At 41.1% G+C, this 18,167-nt stretch overlaps 2 protein-coding genes and 1 long non-coding RNA gene across 5 annotated transcripts; 2 read left to right on the top strand and 1 right to left on the bottom strand.

Moving 5' to 3' along the window:
- Positions 1-92: 92 nt before the first annotated feature.
- Positions 93-3,852, top strand: LOC5515424 (thialysine N-epsilon-acetyltransferase). 2 transcript variants are annotated; one of them, XM_048732987.1, is made up of 5 exons: positions 93-249; positions 1,626-1,680; positions 2,025-2,111; positions 2,850-2,890; positions 3,535-3,852. In XM_048732987.1, exons 1-5 carry the CDS (start codon positions 100-102, stop codon positions 3,700-3,702), a joined length of 501 nt encoding a protein of 166 aa, XP_048588944.1. In that variant the 5' UTR covers positions 93-99; the 3' UTR covers positions 3,703-3,852. The 2 variants fall into 2 exon arrangements, with proteins under 2 accessions (XP_048588944.1, XP_001635538.2); XM_001635488.3 differs by having other exon boundaries at positions 2,025-2,246.
- A 7,244-nt stretch (positions 3,853-11,096) lies between these two features.
- Positions 11,097-17,249, bottom strand: LOC5515470. 2 transcript variants are annotated; one of them, XM_032385167.2, is made up of 10 exons: positions 17,026-17,249; positions 16,510-16,557; positions 16,137-16,178; positions 15,612-15,806; positions 14,761-14,915; positions 14,297-14,458; positions 13,700-13,907; positions 13,121-13,275; positions 12,402-12,677; positions 11,097-11,618 (listed from the first exon to the last, which is right to left on the bottom strand). In XM_032385167.2, exons 1-10 carry the CDS (start codon positions 17,159-17,161, stop codon positions 11,280-11,282), a joined length of 1,716 nt encoding a protein of 571 aa, XP_032241058.2. In that variant the 5' UTR covers positions 17,162-17,249; the 3' UTR covers positions 11,097-11,279. The 2 variants fall into 2 exon arrangements, with proteins under 2 accessions (XP_032241058.2, XP_032241057.2); XM_032385166.2 differs by having other exon boundaries at positions 16,510-16,560; positions 17,026-17,248.
- Positions 11,228-12,285, top strand: LOC116619874. Its single transcript, XR_004296908.2, has 2 exons — positions 11,228-11,330; positions 11,406-12,285. It is a non-coding gene; the product is annotated as an uncharacterized LOC116619874 (long non-coding RNA).
- Positions 17,250-18,167: the final 918 nt, after the last annotated feature.

Here is an 18,167-nt window from a genome sequence, read left to right as displayed (position 1 = left end):
GTCTTTTTACTTCACAGCGGCACTTTTTTTACTAGCGTCATGCTGCGCTGTGGCTTTTATGATCGCGGGAAAATTACCGCTGATTGAATGCTGGCTCATATGTATACGCTACATCCGAGGGGGTCAGACGCAAGTACACGTATTATGGAGAATACTGAAGAAACGAGCGAAGTTCCTGCACAGTTGAGCTGTTGGCGTATTCGAGCAGCCTCCCCTGGGGATATCCCGGCCATTCTACAGTTGATTAAGGTGTGGTAGTACTTGAGTCTATATTAAAATACCCCCTTGTTCGGGTGCAGAAACTTGACGGTCGAGTGCGGCTTTGAGTGGTTTAAAAAAGACCGGCTTTTTGGCTGGCTGTAGGTTTTTTATACTGTAACAATGGCTTACATTTCTTTTCATTTAAATTTAATCTGTCTGGTTTATAAATGAGTGGAAGGTTACATAGAATAGCTTTATTTTCAGGATTTTATACCACAGGAGTCCCGTGAGTGATTTCAGCCCGCATTTGATGCACAGTGATGAAAGGCCGTAGCAGGCCTAGAAATTATTATTTATTAATATATATATACACACACACATATATATATATATATATATATATATATATATATATATATATATATATATATATATATAGTGTTGGTTTGAGAAAAATACAAACTACATAGGTTTCCCTACAGGTCTGTTTCGTGGTTGCCCACTCATCAGGGGATTTAATGAGAATATTCCTACCATCGTATATATACTATTAACATTGAAATTTACATAATAATAGACTGATAGTTTTAGCGTGTGAAAAATTGATAGCGCGAAAATTTAACGGTGACGGGATGGCGCATTCCATGGCGCATTCTTTCTTCCCACTCCGCCTACAACAGCACCACTAAGCGTTGCAACCTCTGCCTCAAGGAAAAGCTGACGATCATCTGCCAACCCAAACTATCAACTCTAAATAAACGCAATGAACTCGTGTCCTCGTGCCGCCACAGAAACAAAGCCCTGCTACGAAACAATTAGAACTGTTAATCCCGTCACCGTTAAATTTTCGCGCTATCAATTTTTCACACGTTCCGCCCTGCATATTTATGTAACTCGCTATTGTTCCTCTTGCCGCCTTAGCTAAAACTATCAGTCTATTATTATGTAAATTTCAATGTTAATAGTATATATACGATGGTAGGAATATTCTCATTAAATCCCCTGATGAGTGGGCAACCACGAAACAGACCTGTAGGGAAACCTATGTAGTTTGTATTTTTCTCAAACCAACACTATACACCGCTCTACTTTCGAGTATTGAGCACTTTCTATGAAAGCCTTCAACCATCATTATATATATATATATATATATATATATATATATATATATATATATATATATATATATATATATATATATATATATATATATATATATATTTCTTTGTGGGGGTGGGGGGGGCACGAAACACAGACATTAAGAAAATATTGGTTTATTGGCACAGCAGTTGTGCTGGTTATTACCTTATGTTTTTTTTTGGAATATTGGGGGGGTGAGTTGGTGGGGGACGTACCCCAGTGTCCCACCCAATGTTACCGCCCTCCAATATTACAGTATACAAGCTGACTTATTCTCTACACAGGATCTAGCAGTTTATGAGAAAGAACCAGAGAGTGTGGTAGAAATAAATGAGCAAGGTTTGTTGTTTATTCTTTTACTGTAAATCTCAAGTTCTGTGGTCTGGCAGGGTATTATTGCCTTAAATGACAGCAACCTTAACTATAAAAGTCCTTCTTTGAAGGGAAACTCCTTTTTGGGAAATTGGTTTCTTTCTCCTAAAAGCATGTAATAAATTTTGCTTTAAAATTTAGGTACCGCTAAACTGTTGTTAAAATTTCCCTGAATGCCTCTATTAAAAAGAAACCGTCCTCGTCAACCAGCACTGCCAAAAATCACAACACTGAACAAGATGTGCTGAGCTGTATTTCCTTTTATGTTAAAAAGAATCTCAATTTTCAAACATCCCCTCAATCTGTTTCAGTTCTTCAAAAGGACTGTTTTGGAGAGGAAAGGTGGTTTGAATGTCTTGTAGCCGAAGAGTATGACAAGAATCACCTGAAACCAGAAGGTACTAAATCATCAACCCCAATGCCATCACACCATCATAGGGTTGTTGGTTATGCTCTGTACTTTCATGCATACTCAACGTGGCAAGGAAGAATGCTGTTCTTAGAAGACATTTTTGTGACACCAAAATCAAGAGGTAATTTTCATTTGTTATTACTACTCCATGTGGTATACAACTATTTCAAAAACAATCAGTCAGTGCAAAAGGTGATTGCCAAATACCAGTTCTTTTACCAAAGGGGGCCATTCAAATTTCTTCCAAATTGCAGAATGGTGTATGTATAAATCACAGGATTACCCATCAATAGTCATCACACAAAATATATGTTAAAATGACAGTTACAAGACTGATATTAAATATTCGTAAATATCTACCATGGTATAGGTGTGTTTTGGCCTGCAGTGTAGATGTAGTATGGACAGAGGGGTGAAGCCTAGAGTTAAAAGTACACATTCTCAGTTTATTCAATTTCATAAAACTGAAAAATAACAAAAACTACTTACCATATCCAGAGTGCTGGACATATCCCAGCCCCCCCATTCCTTCTCACCCCCTACCCAATTATCATAGTTTCTTTTCTATTTGTTGCAAAAAATAATGAGCCTTAAATTGGGTTTGACAGCATTTGGAAGACAGGGGTGGAATGGGGGTTAGTAATAAAACATGTTGAGTTACAAATACTTTTTGAACAAGTGATTCTTTAGCACGCCTTTGATGCAAGTGACTGTTACCTTTCAGGGCAAGGGATAGGGAAAACATTCTTAAAAGAACTGGCCAAGGTAACTCTTGAAGCCGCATTGTCACCAGTTTACTTCCGGTCGATTGCGTAAAAATATACGATGATTTTTAACGGAAGACGCGAAAAATATTTCAAAATATTGAAAGCAGTGTGTTTATTGGAAGTTTTTTTGAGATGCTGATTGATAATTTAGAGCGGATGGCCTGTTTAATATCTCGAATTTTAAAAGATTCTTTTGTCTTTTAACGGTTGAGGTTTCCTTCGGACCTCCGGAAGTAAACTGCTGACAATGCGGCTTTAAGTTTGCATTTGAAAATTCTTGTGTCGTTAACCAAAATGCTTTGTTGGTTGTTAGGCTATCAAATCAATGAGCATTTAAACAACATTAAGCTAATCTAGGTTTTGAAAACTGTAGTGTCCTTGCATAATCTTGGATTTTATTATTATTTGGATAATGGCACAGTCTTTGTTTACTAAGAAAGAAGACCAGTGTTGGAACCTGGGTGAGGTGAACATGCAATGTTTTTTCCTGAGGTGTAAAAACCTAGATCTTTACATTTGGAAACTGTAAATCCCATGTCCACATTTAGCTATCACAACCTAGATACATCAACATTAATTAAGATATTTGCTTTTTTAATTTCTTTTTTTAATTGCGGTATTTGAGTATTTTTCATGTTTCAGATTGCTATTCACAAGGGATGCTGTAAAATCAAGTGGCATGTTCTGGACTGGAATAAATTAGCAATTAACTTTTACGACAGTATTGGCACTGATATTGAGGGTGAGTGGAGACTTTGCTGTCTAGGAACAACTGCTATGATGGAACTATCTGGCAAGGCTGGCAACTAGCATCCAGGTCAAGAGTACAGACAAGCTGGATACTGTAATTTTAATTTTCTGCACTGTATTTATATCAACTTTCGTGTTGAATTTTCACCTTTTGAAAATGATTGCAAAAATAAAAAAATATAAATAAATAAAATATATAAAAAAATAAAATACATATATATGGTAAGCACTAAAATAAAAGTGCGCTAGAAGATGAAAACCGGATGGTGCACTAACAGGGATTTGACGGTGCGCTGTTATAGGAATTGACTGTGCGCTGTTATTAAGCCCTAACAGGGATTGACTGTGCGCTGTTTTAAAGCCTTAACAGGGATTGACTGTGCGCTGTTATTAAGTCCCAACAGGGATTGACTGTGCGCTGTTATTAAGCCCTAACAGGGATTGACAGTGCGCTGTTATTAAGCCATTACAGGTAACGACTGTGCGCTTGTTATTAAGCCCTAACAGGAATTGACTGTGCGCTGTTATTAAGCCCTAAAATGGATTGTCTGTGCGCTGTTATAAAGCCCTAAAATTGATTGACTGTGCGCTGTTATTAAGCCCTAACAGGGATTGACAGTGTGCTGTTATTAAACCATTACAGGTATCGACTATTTGCTGTTATTTAGCCCTAAAAGGGATTGACTGTGGGCCGTTATTAAGCCCTAAAATGGATTGACTGTGCGCTGTTTTTAAGCCCTAACAGGGATTGACTGTGCGCTGTTATTAAAGTCCTAACAGGGATTGAAAGTGCTCTATTATTAAGCCCTAACAGGGATTGACTGTACGCTGTTATTAAGCCCTAACAGGAATTGTCTGTGCGCTGTTATTAAAGCCCTAACAGGGATTGAAAGTGCTCTATTATTAAGCCCTAACAGGGATTGACTGTGCGCTGTTATTAAGACCTAACAGGAATTGACTGTGCGCTGTTATTAAAGCACTAACAGGGATTGAAAGTGCTCTATTATTAAGCCCTAACAGGGATTGACTGTGCGCTGTTATTAAGACCTAACAGGGATTGACTGTGCGCTGTTATTAAGACCTAACAGGGATTGAAAGTGCTCTATTATTAAGCCCTAACAGGGATTGACTGTGCGCTGTTATTAAGACCTAACAGGGATTGACTGTGCGCTGTTATTAAGACCCTAACAGGGATTGACTGTGGGCCGTTATTAAGCCCTAAAATGGATTGACTGTGGGCTGTTTTAAAGCCTTAACAGGGATTGACTGTGCGCTGTTATTAAGCCCTAACAGGGATTGACAGTGCGCTGTTATTAAGCCATTACAGGTAACGACTGTGCGCTCGTTATTAAGCCCTAACAGGAATTGACTGTGCGCTGTTATAAAGCCCTAAAATTGATTGACTGTGCGCTGTTATAAAGCCCTAAAATTGATTGACTGTGCTCTATTATTAAGCCCTAACAGGGATTGACTGTGCGCTGTTATTAAGCCCTAACAGGGATTGAAAGTGCTCTATTATTAAGCCCTAACAGGAATTGACTGTGCGCTGTTATTAAGCCCTAACAGGGATTGACTCTGCGCTATTATTAAGCCCAAACAGGGATTCTCTGTGCGCTGTTATTAAGCCCTAAGAGGGATTGACTGTGCGCTGTTATAAAGCCCTAAAATTGATTGACTGTGCGCTGTTATCAAGCCCTAACAGGGATTGACAGTGTGCTGTTATTAAACCATTACAGGTATCGACTTTTTGCTGTTATTTAGCCCTAAAAGGGATTGACTGTGCGCTCTTATTAAGGCCTTAAATGGATTGTCTGTGCGCTGTTTTTGAGCCCTTATAGGGATTGACCGTGCGCTGTTATTAAGCCCTAACAGGGATTGACTGTGCGCTGTTATTAAAGCCCTAACAGGGATTGAAAGTGCTCTATTATTAAGCCCTAACAGGGATTGACTGTGCGCTGTTATTAAGCCCTAACAGGGATTGTCTGTGCGCTGTTATTAAAGCCCTAACAGGGATTGAAAGTGCTCTATTATTAAACCCTAACAGGGATTGACTGTGCGCTGTTATTAAGCCCTAATAGGGATTGACAGTGCGCTGTTATTAAGCCATTACCAGGGATTGACTGTGCGCTGTTATTAAGACCTAACAGGAATTGACGCTGCGCTGTTATTAAGACCTAACAGGGATTGACTGTGCGCTGTTATTAAAGCACTAACAGGGATTGAAAGTGCTCTATTATTAAGCCCTAACAGGGATTGACTGTGCGCTGTTATTAAGACCTAACAGGGATTGACTGTGCGCTGTTTTAAAGCCTTAACAGGGATTGACTGTGCGCTGTTATTAAGCCCTAACAGGGATTGACTGTGCGCTGTTATTAAGACCTAACAGGAATTGACTGTGCGCTGTTATTAAGACCTAACAGTAATTGACTGTGCGCTGTTATTAAGCCCTAACAGGGATTGACAGTGCGCTGTTATTAAGCCCCAACAGGAATTGACTGTGCGCTGTTTTAAAGCCTTAACAGGGATTGACTGTGCGCTGTTATTAAGCCCTAACAGGGATTGACTGTGCGCTGTTATTAAGCCTTAACAGGGATTGACTGTGCGCTCGTTATTAAGCCCTAACAGGAATTGACTGTGCGCTGTTATTAAGCCCTAACAGGGATTGACTGTGCGCTATTATTAAGCCCAAACAGGGATTGACTGTGCGCTGTTATTAAGCCCTAACAGGGATTGACTGTGCGCTGTTATTAAGCCTTAACAGGGATTGTCTGTGCGCTGTTATTAAGCCCTAACAGGGATTGTCTGTGCGCTCGTTATTAAGCCCTAACAGGGATTGACTGTGCGCTGTTTTAAAGCCCTAAAATTGATTGACTGTGCGCTGTTATTAAGCCCTAACAGGGATTGACAGTGTGCTGTTATTAAACCATTACAGGTATCGACTATTTGCTGTTATTTAGCCCTAAAAGGATTGACTGTGCGCTGTTATTAAGCCCTAAAATGGATTGTCTGTGCGCTGTTTTTGAGCCCTTATAGGGATTGACCGTGCGCTGTTATTAAGCCCTAACAGGAATTGACTGTGCGCTGTTAAGACCTAACAGGGATTGACTGTGCGCTGTTATTAAGTCCTAACAGGGATTGAAAGTGCTCTATTATTAAGCCCTAACAGGGATTGACTGTACGCTGTTATTAAGCCCTAACAGGAATTGTCTTTGCGCTGTTATCAAGCCCTAACAGGGATTGACAGTGCGCTGTTATTAAGCCCCAACAGGAATTGACTGTGCGCTGTTATTAAGCCCTAACAGGGATTGACTGTGCGCTGTTTTAAAGCCCTAACAGGAATTGACTGTGCGCTGTTTTAAAGCCCTAACAGGGATTGACTGTGCGCTGTTTTAAAGCCTTAACAGGGATTGACTGTGCGCTGTTATTAAGCCCTAACAGGGATTGACTGTGCGCTGTTATTAAGCCATTACAGGTAACGACTGTGCGCTCGTTATTAAGCCCTAACAGGAAATGACTGTGCGCTGTTATTAAGCCCTAACAGGGATTGACTGTGCGCTATTATTAAGCCCAAACAGGGATTGTCTGTGCGCTGTTATTAAGCCATAACAGGGATTGACTGTGCGCTGTTATTAAGCCCTAACAGGGATTGACTGTGCGCTGTTATTAAAGCCCTAACAGGGATTGTCTGTGCGCTGTTATTAAAGCCCTAACAGGGATTGAAAGTGCTCTATTATTAAGCCCTAACAGGGATTGACTGTGCGCTGTTATTAAGCCCTAACAGGGATTGACAGTGCGCTGTTATTAAGCCATTACCAGGGATTGATTGTGCGCTGTTATTAAGCCATTACAGGTAACGACTGTGCGCTCGTTATTAAGCCTTAACAGGGATTGAAAGTTCTCTGTTATTAAGCCCTAACAGGGATTGTCTGTGCGCTGTTATATAAGCCCTAACAGGGATTGAAAGTGCTCTATTATTAAGCCCTAACAGGGATTGACTGTACGCTGTTATTAAGCCCTAACAGGGATTGACTGTGCGCTGTTATTAAGCCCTAACAGGGATTGACTGTGCGCTGTTATAAAGCCCTAAAATTGATTGACTGTGCGCTGTTATTAAGCCCTAACAGGGATTGACAGTGTGCTGTTATTAAACCATTACAGGTATCGACTATTTGCTGTTATTTAGCCCTAAAAGGATTGACTGTGCGCTGTTATTAAGCCCTAAAATGGATTGTCTGTGCGCTGTTTTTGAGCCCTTATAGGGATTGACCGTGCGCTGTTATTAAGACCTAACAGGAATTGACTGTGCGCTGTTAAGACCTAACAGGGATTGACTGTGCGCTGTTATCAAGCCCTAACAGGGATTGACAGGGCGCTGTTATTAAGCCCCAACAGGAATTGACTGTGCGCTGTTATTAAGCCCTAACAGGGATTGACAGTGCTCTATTATTAAGCCCTAACAGGAATTGACTGTGCGCTGTTTTAAAGCCCTAACAGGAATTGACTGTGCGCTGTTTTAAAGCCCTAACAGGGATTGACTGTGCGCTGTTTTAAAGCCTTAACAGGGATTGACTGTGCGCTGTTATTAAGCCCTAACAGGGATTGACTGTGCGCTGTTATTAAGCCATTACAGGTAACGACTGTGCGCTCGTTATTAAGCCCTAACAGGAAATGACTGTGCGCTGTTATTAAGCCCTAACAGGGATTGACTGTGCGCTATTATTAAGCCCAAACAGGGATTGTCTGTGCGCTGTTATTAAGCCATAACAGGGATTGACTGTGCGCTGTTATTAAGCCCTAACAGGGATTGACTGTGCGCTGTTATTAAAGCCCTAACAGGGATTGTCTGTGCGCTGTTATTAAAGCCCTAACAGGGATTGAAAGTGCTCTATTATTAAGCCCTAACAGGGATTGACTGTGCGCTGTTATTAAGCCCTAACAGGGATTGACAGTGCGCTGTTATTAAGCCATTACCAGGGATTGATTGTGCGCTGTTATTAAGCCATTACAGGTAACGACTGTGCGCTCGTTATTAAGCCTTAACAGGGATTGAAAGTTCTCTGTTATTAAGCCCTAACAGGGATTGTCTGTGCGCTGTTATTAAAGCCCTAACAGGGATTGAAAGTGCTCTATTATTAAGCCCTAACAGGGATTGACTGTACGCTGTTATTAAGCCCTAACAGGGATTGACTGTGCGCTGTTATTAAGCCCTAACAGGGATTGACTGTGCGCTGTTTTAAAGCCCTAAAATGGATTGACTGTGCGCTGTTATTTAGCCCTAAAAGGGATTGACTGTGGGCCGTTATTAAGCCCTAAAATGGATTGACTGTGCGCTGTTTTTAAGCCCTAACAGGGATTGACTGTGCGCTGTTATTAAAGTCCTAACAGGGATTGAAAGTGCTCTATTATTAAGCCCTAACAGGGATTGACTGTACGCTGTTATTAAGCCCTAACAGGAATTGTCTGTGCGCTGTTATTAAAGCCCTAACAGGGATTGAAAGTGCTCTATTATTAAGCCCTAACAGGGATTGACTGTGCGCTGTTATTAAGACCTAACAGGAATTGACTGTGCGCTGTTATTAAAGCACTAACAGGGATTGAAAGTGCTCTATTATTAAGCCCTAACAGGGATTGACTGTGCGCTGTTATTAAGACCTAACAGGGATTGACTGTGCGCTGTTATTAAGACCTAACAGGGATTGAAAGTGCTCTATTATTAAGCCCTAACAGGGATTGACTGTGCGCTGTTATTAAGACCTAACAGGGATTGACTGTGCGCTGTTATTAAGACCCTAACAGGGATTGACTGTGGGCCGTTATTAAGCCCTAAAATGGATTGACTGTGGGCTGTTTTAAAGCCTTAACAGGGATTGACTGTGCGCTGTTATTAAGCCCTAACAGGGATTGACAGTGCGCTGTTATTAAGCCATTACAGGTAACGACTGTGCGCTCGTTATTAAGCCCTAACAGGAAATGACTGTGCGCTGTTATTAAGCCCTAACAGGGATTGACTGTGCGCTATTATTAAGCCCAAACAGGGATTGTCTGTGCGCTGTTATTAAGCCATAACAGGGATTGACTGTGCGCTGTTATTAAGCCCTAACAGGGATTGACTGTGCGCTGTTATTAAAGCCCTAACAGGGATTGTCTGTGCGCTGTTATTAAAGCCCTAACAGGGATTGAAAGTGCTCTATTATTAAGCCCTAACAGGGATTGACTGTGCGCTGTTATTAAGCCCTAACAGGGATTGACAGTGCGCTGTTATTAAGCCATTACCAGGGATTGATTGTGCGCTGTTATTAAGCCATTACAGGTAACGACTGTGCGCTCGTTATTAAGCCTTAACAGGGATTGAAAGTTCTCTGTTATTAAGCCCTAACAGGGATTGTCTGTGCGCTGTTATTAAAGCCCTAACAGGGATTGAAAGTGCTCTATTATTAAGCCCTAACAGGGATTGACTGTACGCTGTTATTAAGCCCTAACAGGGATTGACTGTGCGCTGTTATTAAGCCCTAACAGGGATTGACTGTGCGCTGTTTTAAAGCCCTAAAATGGATTGACTGTGCGCTGTTATTTAGCCCTAAAAGGGATTGACTGTGGGCCGTTATTAAGCCCTAAAATGGATTGACTGTGCGCTGTTTTTAAGCCCTAACAGGGATTGACTGTGCGCTGTTATTAAAGTCCTAACAGGGATTGAAAGTGCTCTATTATTAAGCCCTAACAGGGATTGACTGTACGCTGTTATTAAGCCCTAACAGGAATTGTCTGTGCGCTGTTATTAAAGCCCTAACAGGGATTGAAAGTGCTCTATTATTAAGCCCTAACAGGGATTGACTGTGCGCTGTTATTAAGACCTAACAGGAATTGACTGTGCGCTGTTATTAAAGCACTAACAGGGATTGAAAGTGCTCTATTATTAAGCCCTAACAGGGATTGACTGTGCGCTGTTATTAAGACCTAACAGGGATTGACTGTGCGCTGTTATTAAGACCCTAACAGGGATTGACTGTGGGCCGTTATTAAGCCCTAAAATGGATTGACTGTGGGCTGTTTTAAAGCCTTAACAGGGATTGACTGTGCGCTGTTATTAAGCCCTAACAGGGATTGACAGTGCGCTGTTATTAAGCCATTACAGGTAACGACTGTGCGCTCGTTATTAAGCCCTAACAGGAATTGACTGTGCGCTGTTATAAAGCCCTAAAATTGATTGACTGTGCGCTGTTATAAAGCCCTAAAATTGATTGACTGTGTGCTGTTATTAAGACCTAACAGGAATTGACTGTGCGCTGTTATTAAGACCTAACAGGGATTGATGTGCACTATGATTGATCTCCATTAGGGAATTGATGGCGCGCTGTAGCTACAAGCCGCAAGCTTACAGCGTAATTGCTTGAAGGCTACCTCTCAAACAAGTAACTTCTCCTTTTGAATGTTAGTTAACACATCAAGCAAAAAGGTGATTTTTTAAAATCTTTAATTTACAGCTCTTTCAATTGCATATTACAAAACAAGAGTTTGTGGATTTGGGAAGAGGCTTAGAGCCCGCAAGGGTTTGTGGGATCGTAGGTATTCCCACAATCCTTTTTACCAGACTCTCAAACCTGTTTCCCCACTTGTTTTCAACTTGCGAATGAGCTGGATTACTCAGGGGGACACATGACTTGTCTGACCTTCTCCACCGGCACACGGAGGTATTTTGCGATATATTCATTGGTCTCGCCGTAACCCCTTAATTCACAGATCTCGATTCGCTTTCTCTTGCTCAGCTCATTCGGTAGGGTTTGGCCATTCTTCCGGCAATCAGCGTCGTAACTCTTCATCGCTGCTGACCTCTCGATCAAGCGCTTGAGCTCGGCTTTGGTGGTGTACGGTTCTCCGCGGATGTTGGTGCATTTTTCCGAATTCGCATTGTACAATAAAGCTGCATCTTGGAAAAGTTCATCGAACGTCTTTTCTCCTTCCATACAGCCATCCTCTACCTGCAGTATGACAAATCATTGAAGTTCCCAAGTTAAAGCCAATGCAACAGTGCCAGTATTACTAGCAATAAACTGGCCTAGCAATGGAAGCGCTATTTGCACACCATGTTGAAAGGGTGTTGTGAAGTAGTTAATGTGAAGTAGTATTACTAGCGATAAACTGACCCAACATTAATAACCTGGCCCAAAGCGCTGTTTTCACACTTGTTGAAAGGGCGCTGGGGAAGTAGTTCGGTCGGTCTGGCGATTAACTGGATCAGGAAGATCCGCAATCCTCCGAGATGAGCCGAAATGAGCGTGTAACCACTGAAATAATAGCTAGTGACCTATTATCGGAGCTAAGGATGCAATTTCAACCGTTCGGCGAGGTCAGTGATTCGCTCTGTAATACACCCTCTGTGTAATGAGTCCCTTTGTTAAGCTGCCGTAAAACGAGGACACTATGCTTGAAAGATACAGACGCGTGAGTTCTGTTTCTTCATAAAGCCACCACCAAAAATATTGTTTAACACAGCTGAACAGCTGAACGATGACAGGATGTCAACAAAAATAAATAAAAACCTTCATTTCTTGATCTGTTAAGCGCAAAATTTTGAACGTGTCCTCATTCATCCGCAGCTTTAATGATGGTATATTAGCAATCTTAAATAAATGCTTGTTAAACGGCTACCTTCACCTTTAGTTTCTCTGTTCTCTCTTTCGCATGGATCGGTAAGAAAAAAATGTGAAAAGTAGTGTTGGAATGCAATTCTAAAAAGTTGGATCACTTTCCGCATAACTCACATGCTTTATCATCTTGACTTTGTTTAGCTTGCATTCCAATGTGTATTTCAATTTCTTTAAGCAGCTGGAGGTAAGATCGTTCAGCTTGGCTGTGATGACTTTGTGACCAGACGATTCATCCAAAGTGTTTTTCACGATGTCAAATTTTTGCAAACATCCTGAAACGTCCCAGTCACGCTTGACAGTCCTGTCTAGACACCCGATAACTGACTTGACGCCATCTAGGGCATTCTTAAACTCAACATTTCTGACTTGTGGCAGTAATGTCTTCGTCTCCTTCAGAAATAAAATGGAATGAAATTTAGATACACGTTTCTTGCAGTATAAAAATATACACATATTTGACTAGTAACCCGAGGGGAAACGGTACGTACCGCTGGATAGGGTATGGTTTTTTGACCTTCTCTGTCCTAGAAAGGGTATAATGCGTTCCTTATCCTGAATGGGGTATATACCCAAAGCCTTTTTGTCCTGAAAAGGGTTCTGTATTTATTTATTTATATTCTTGCTTTCACGTGAATGTCGTCAAGCCTTTTTATCTCGAGACTTGAGGGTATTCATGTATTCCGCGACCGTTTGTTCTTTGACCTTAACATCTGGTATAAAAATAGGAGCTGAGCACCACTGAATGGTACTGTGCAAAGATAGGGAGGGCTTAAGGAAGGTTTAAATAAATAAATTAGGAAGGTTTAAATAAATAAATTGTATACTGTACATACGAATGTTCGCAGTTCTGTTTTGAACTCCTGGAATTTTCTCTCATTTTTTGTGACATCATCCTCGGCCTTTTTCACCTCTCCCATCGCTGCCCTCGCTTTACCCTCTTTTCTACCGCATTCGACGAGTGTGCTTATCATGCTATACATGTCCATTCCTAAGAGAACGTTCATACAGGTTAATACCTAGAAATGTACACCTCAGTAGCGGATCTAGGGGGAGGGTTTAGGAGGTTAACCCCCCTCCCCCCTTTGGGGGCTGCCAGAAAGCCACATGTAACAAAAAAATTGCCCCCTCCCCCCTTTGTCACTGAGAAACCCCGCCCCCCTTAAGCAAAAAGCTAGATCAGCACCTGCACCTGTGTAGGGAGGGGGGTCTAATTACCGCGATACCAAACAAAATTGGTACCGCCGTTTAAAATGCAAAAAATCTCGCATCTCGCAGTGTTTTAAAATATCGAGTCACCGCATGTTTTTTGCTCTTTTACCGCAATATCGTACAAAAAGGCCAATGCTGCGGAACCCCAACGCACCCTCCCTGTGTACCCCTTTCCCCACCACGCCCATCAAGACCATACTCACCAATGCTTACAATCGACATTACGGCACCTGCCCCCTTCATCAGTTTCATTAATTTCATCGCCTTAGAACCAGTTGCTGCAAAACGAGCTTTCGCCGTTGCCTTGAGAAACCCCTTAGCTGTCTCGTCGGAGAATCCCATCATTTTCTGAGCTTTTGTTCCGGCATTGAAGATGCTTGATGCCTTGGGGGCCTTGAGCGACTTGTATATCTAAATAACCGATATCAAAATTCAGCTACTGCGATTTGACAAAACGCTTGGATTCCAGCATTGTTAATATAGCATCAACAACATTCAACATAGTAGGCTATACCACGTTGCATCACGTAAGACGTTGAATAAGTCTCACCCAACATCACCCATCACATCACCCAAAAACACCTCGTCGCATCACGTGACACGTGTAAGTTTAGCAACGTCATCCGACAACACCCAGTCACCCCCATCATGTAACATGAGCTGTACATGGTAATGTTGGCATACATGGATCGTAAAGGTGTTGAATATACTAGTAATTGACTCCCTGTATTTGTCATTGCGAGCAGTAGAACTAAAAGTGCTGACTCTGGCATGAAAGACATAGTGGCAAAAGGGGTTACCTTTCCAATCTTTACATGTTTGAGCGCAGAACTCGCTAATTTCCCGACCATGGGCGCAGCCACACCCATTCCCCATGATATGGATTGCTTGAGACCTTGCTCAAGCGGCGAGAGTTTCTTGTCAATGTCAGATATGGACATCAGTTCAAGCTTGTTCTTATTCTAAGAAAATATGATTTTTGTAATAAGGCGACCATTTCTTACATAGTTTCTTTTTCTACGCAACGTATTAGAGTTTTTGTTTTGAAGTGAAAACAAAATGCATCTCCATTAGACACTATCATTTGTTTTGCCCCTAAAGGAAGAACAAATAGGATTTATGTGCGTACACATGTACTGATTTATGGGAAAAGGGTATACGATCTTTCATTAACAAATGACCACTTTAAGTCGGCACAGAATTAGGGGGGGTGCTGTGGTGAGGGACACCCTTAGGATTCTTTTGTGATTCTTTCATTGGATACCTTTATGTCATCTATCCGGTTCTTGAGCGCCACATAAACTCTTGGATTAACAGCCTTTAGAATTTCTCTTTGTAGAGTTACAATTCGCTCGATTTCGTTCCACGTGGTTTGAAGAGCATCTCCTAGTTTTTCCAAAGCGTTCTTTTCGTCCAGTCCTGTAGAAGCAGGTCATGAATATCATCACCATCATATTATCACCATCGTCATCATAGTTATAACTCTCTCTTAATCAGCAAATGACACGCTGTCAACCCAACCAACAGGCTATCGGTATTATATAATCCATTAGGCTTTTCTCGATCATGCTAGCATTTTGTCGGCATTTTTGCGAGAATGAGGGTTTTTTTGTTTGTTTGTTTTTTCTTGAAAAAGAATTGCTGGCATTTTCTGTCATTTTTTCATTGACTGTGAATCAGATTTCAGCACTAAGAACTCAGATGGATAAAAAATCCTAAAATTTCAAATTTTTTATTGCTTGTTTTGATAGTTTTCTTTCTGTCTCGACTGTTTGTGAGTTTTGTGTTACTTTGGGGAAAAAGGTATGGGTGGTCAGCGGGTAACTCTCTCTTGCTCTGCAGAGTGGCGTCGGCCACGAACTTGAAAGATAACCAGTGTCTGTTTAGAAGTTTTGGCTGGAAAGGTTTATTTCAAACAAATGATAAGTATTATCTGTTTTTGATATGAACATATAATGTTGGAGTTTGTGCGTTTTGTTTGAAATGAAGCAAAGCACTCTTTGGAATTCAGGTGGCATTTTCTTCTTTGGCAGTTTTACTATAAGTATAATAGGCCTATAATCCATATCACTGTTATCCATCATCTCCATATTCATCGTCATGACCATCCCCCACCTTCTTGTATTTTCTTGTCCAGTTCTTTCGATTGATCTGTGACAGCCTTCTTTCTGTTATCAAACCTTTTCTCGAAGTTACAGAGATCCTTAAAGCTAAGACCACAGCATCCTGCAATGTCATGAACTGTCTCCACAACTGTTGTAACAACCGTGACCACTAAACTGACGATGAACAATGCCAAGAAGAAGAAACCTATCGGAAATAAGATATATTAATGTAGAGCATAGATACCGGTGTTTTGGCCTGAACCCCAATACTTTTTTTTACTGAAATTGGATTAGTATTTGTCTATATTTTTATATCTATCCACTTGCATCATCCTGTAATATTTACACATATCTTTCAACTTCACCCATATTATTCAACCACTTATACCCTTTCCTTTATTATGTACACATCTTTTGCACCCTTCCTGTATTATCCACAAATCTTTCAACGGACTTTCAACTTTAACGATCATCTTACCTTAGTATCCTTTCTTATCAACTAAATATGTATATCTATTTGGAGGCCTGCACTTACGCTTTTGTGCTTTTGCATGTCTCGAAACCCCAGAGGTTGAGTCTGCATAAGAATATATAATACTCAGCAACGTTTTTTTAGCAAGTATTGGCAGGGTCGTGGGGGAGAAGTGGTATTCCAATATGGGTCAAGGATGGGTTAAGCGAAAAAAAAAAGCCGCGTGTTCTTGACGTTAGGGAGTCAAAGACACACTACACCCATCTTGTACGATACATTAACGGTGACAGAAACAAACTATGGGGAGGGGGTGGGCCGGCTCGACCATATTAGTCATTTCCTTTTAATTTTTTTAAATAGCGGGGGGCGGGAGGGTGTCCCAATGCCCCACCCCCTGCTACGGCCCTGAAAGGATTTTCTATTATGATTTACTCACTTCGGTAAGAAGCCATTTCTTCATCGTCGAACTGATCGTTTTCGAGCTCTTCTGGGTAAAAATATAAAAATAGAAATGAGGTTGTCAGTTACGTTGCATCCGTAGACCCAAGATGCAAACGCTGCATGCATGCTTTTTAAAGTATCTTTCCTCTTATCCTCAAAAAACAAACATAGAAATGAAAATGTAAAAAAGTCACCGTCTCCTTTATTCTGGTACCGAGGCCACGTGTCAGTGTCACGTGATCATGGTACACGTGGCCTTATCTTTTTCCTGATACCGACCTAGGACACGAGTCATTGTCACGTGACCTTATCTCTGTCCTGGTACCCTTATCTTTTTCCTGATACCGACCTAGGACACGAGTCATTGTCACGTGACCTTATCTCTGTCCTGGTACCGTCTGAGGGCTCGTGTCATTGTCACGTGATCATTGTACACGTGACCTTACCTCTGTCCTGGTACCGTCTGAAGGCACGTGTCATCGTCACGTGATCATAGTACACGTGACCTTACCTCTGTCCTGGTACCGTCTGAGGGCACGTGTCATTGTCACGTGATCATGGTACAAATGCGTGGCAGTAATCATCTGCTGATTGAGGACCAGACCGCAGATGAACAGAGCCCAGCGCCACGTGCTTGGAAAACCCATACTCGTATGGTTAAAGAGGGCAGATCTAGTGAAAATGGTATATTCGGTTATGTTAAATCACATGCTTACCAATCTAAGGTTGTGTGAAATTATGTATGTAATGCCATTATTAATATCCTCTTAAACAACCCCCAAACCTTCACATTTTGTCCTGTTTTTATACAAGAGATAACACAAGACATTTCTCATTTCTCTATGGGAAACTTGTATGTGCGACTTCGTTACTGGCGTTTGAGTACATCTTTTATTTATTTATTCATTCATTCATTCATTCATTTATTTAATTTTTACCAGTTATGCAGGTGCAGAAGGCACTACAGTGCTAGGCTCAAATTCAAGTACCCCCGTGAGTGTATTGTTAGTAAGCATTGCAAGCACTGTCACTGGCGATGGTCACTGCCAGAGGGTTTATCGCGTCCCCAGTGGTTCTTTTACGTCCCTTCGATTCAGGTTAGATTAGACGGGACCTCCGGTTTAGTGTCCTTATCCAAGAATCCAAGAAGATCGGAAACCATCATCCGAATTTTATACAAACACTTTTCATGGAAGCATCGAGCGGATTGTAGCCAGTAGGGTATTAAGGGCATTTTTTAGACATCAATGGCGAATCAAGGGCATATGTTTTCACTCACTACCCCTTTTAATTTCAAAATCAAGATCATCAGATATTTGTAATTTGATCACTCTTTTTATACCCCTACGGCTACGCCACAGAGAAAAATAACTTCGTTGACCTGAAAAGTTTTCGGACGTCGTTGTAATCCATAAAACTTATTTAATTAAAGGACTATAACTCTATTTCAAATGTAATAGGAGAATTCAAAACTATATTTAATTCTTCTTCTCATTTTTCTATATTCAACCAAGAAATCAACAATGCAAAAAAAAGTAGCTAAGAAGATAAAAAAAATCAAAATTGCAGCTGATATTTGTATACATCTCTGACAATCTGAAAAAACACTCCCATGGGACACGAAATGGCCTAATACATTTTTCGTATGGTTTA

The sequence above is a fragment of the Nematostella vectensis genome, chromosome 9 (assembly GCF_932526225.1).
Source record: "Nematostella vectensis chromosome 9, jaNemVect1.1, whole genome shotgun sequence".
In the NCBI taxonomy this organism is placed as follows: domain Eukaryota; kingdom Metazoa; phylum Cnidaria; class Anthozoa; order Actiniaria; family Edwardsiidae; genus Nematostella; species Nematostella vectensis.
Note: the sequence above shows the minus strand (reverse complement) of the source record. Positions and strands in the feature narration are given on the sequence as shown.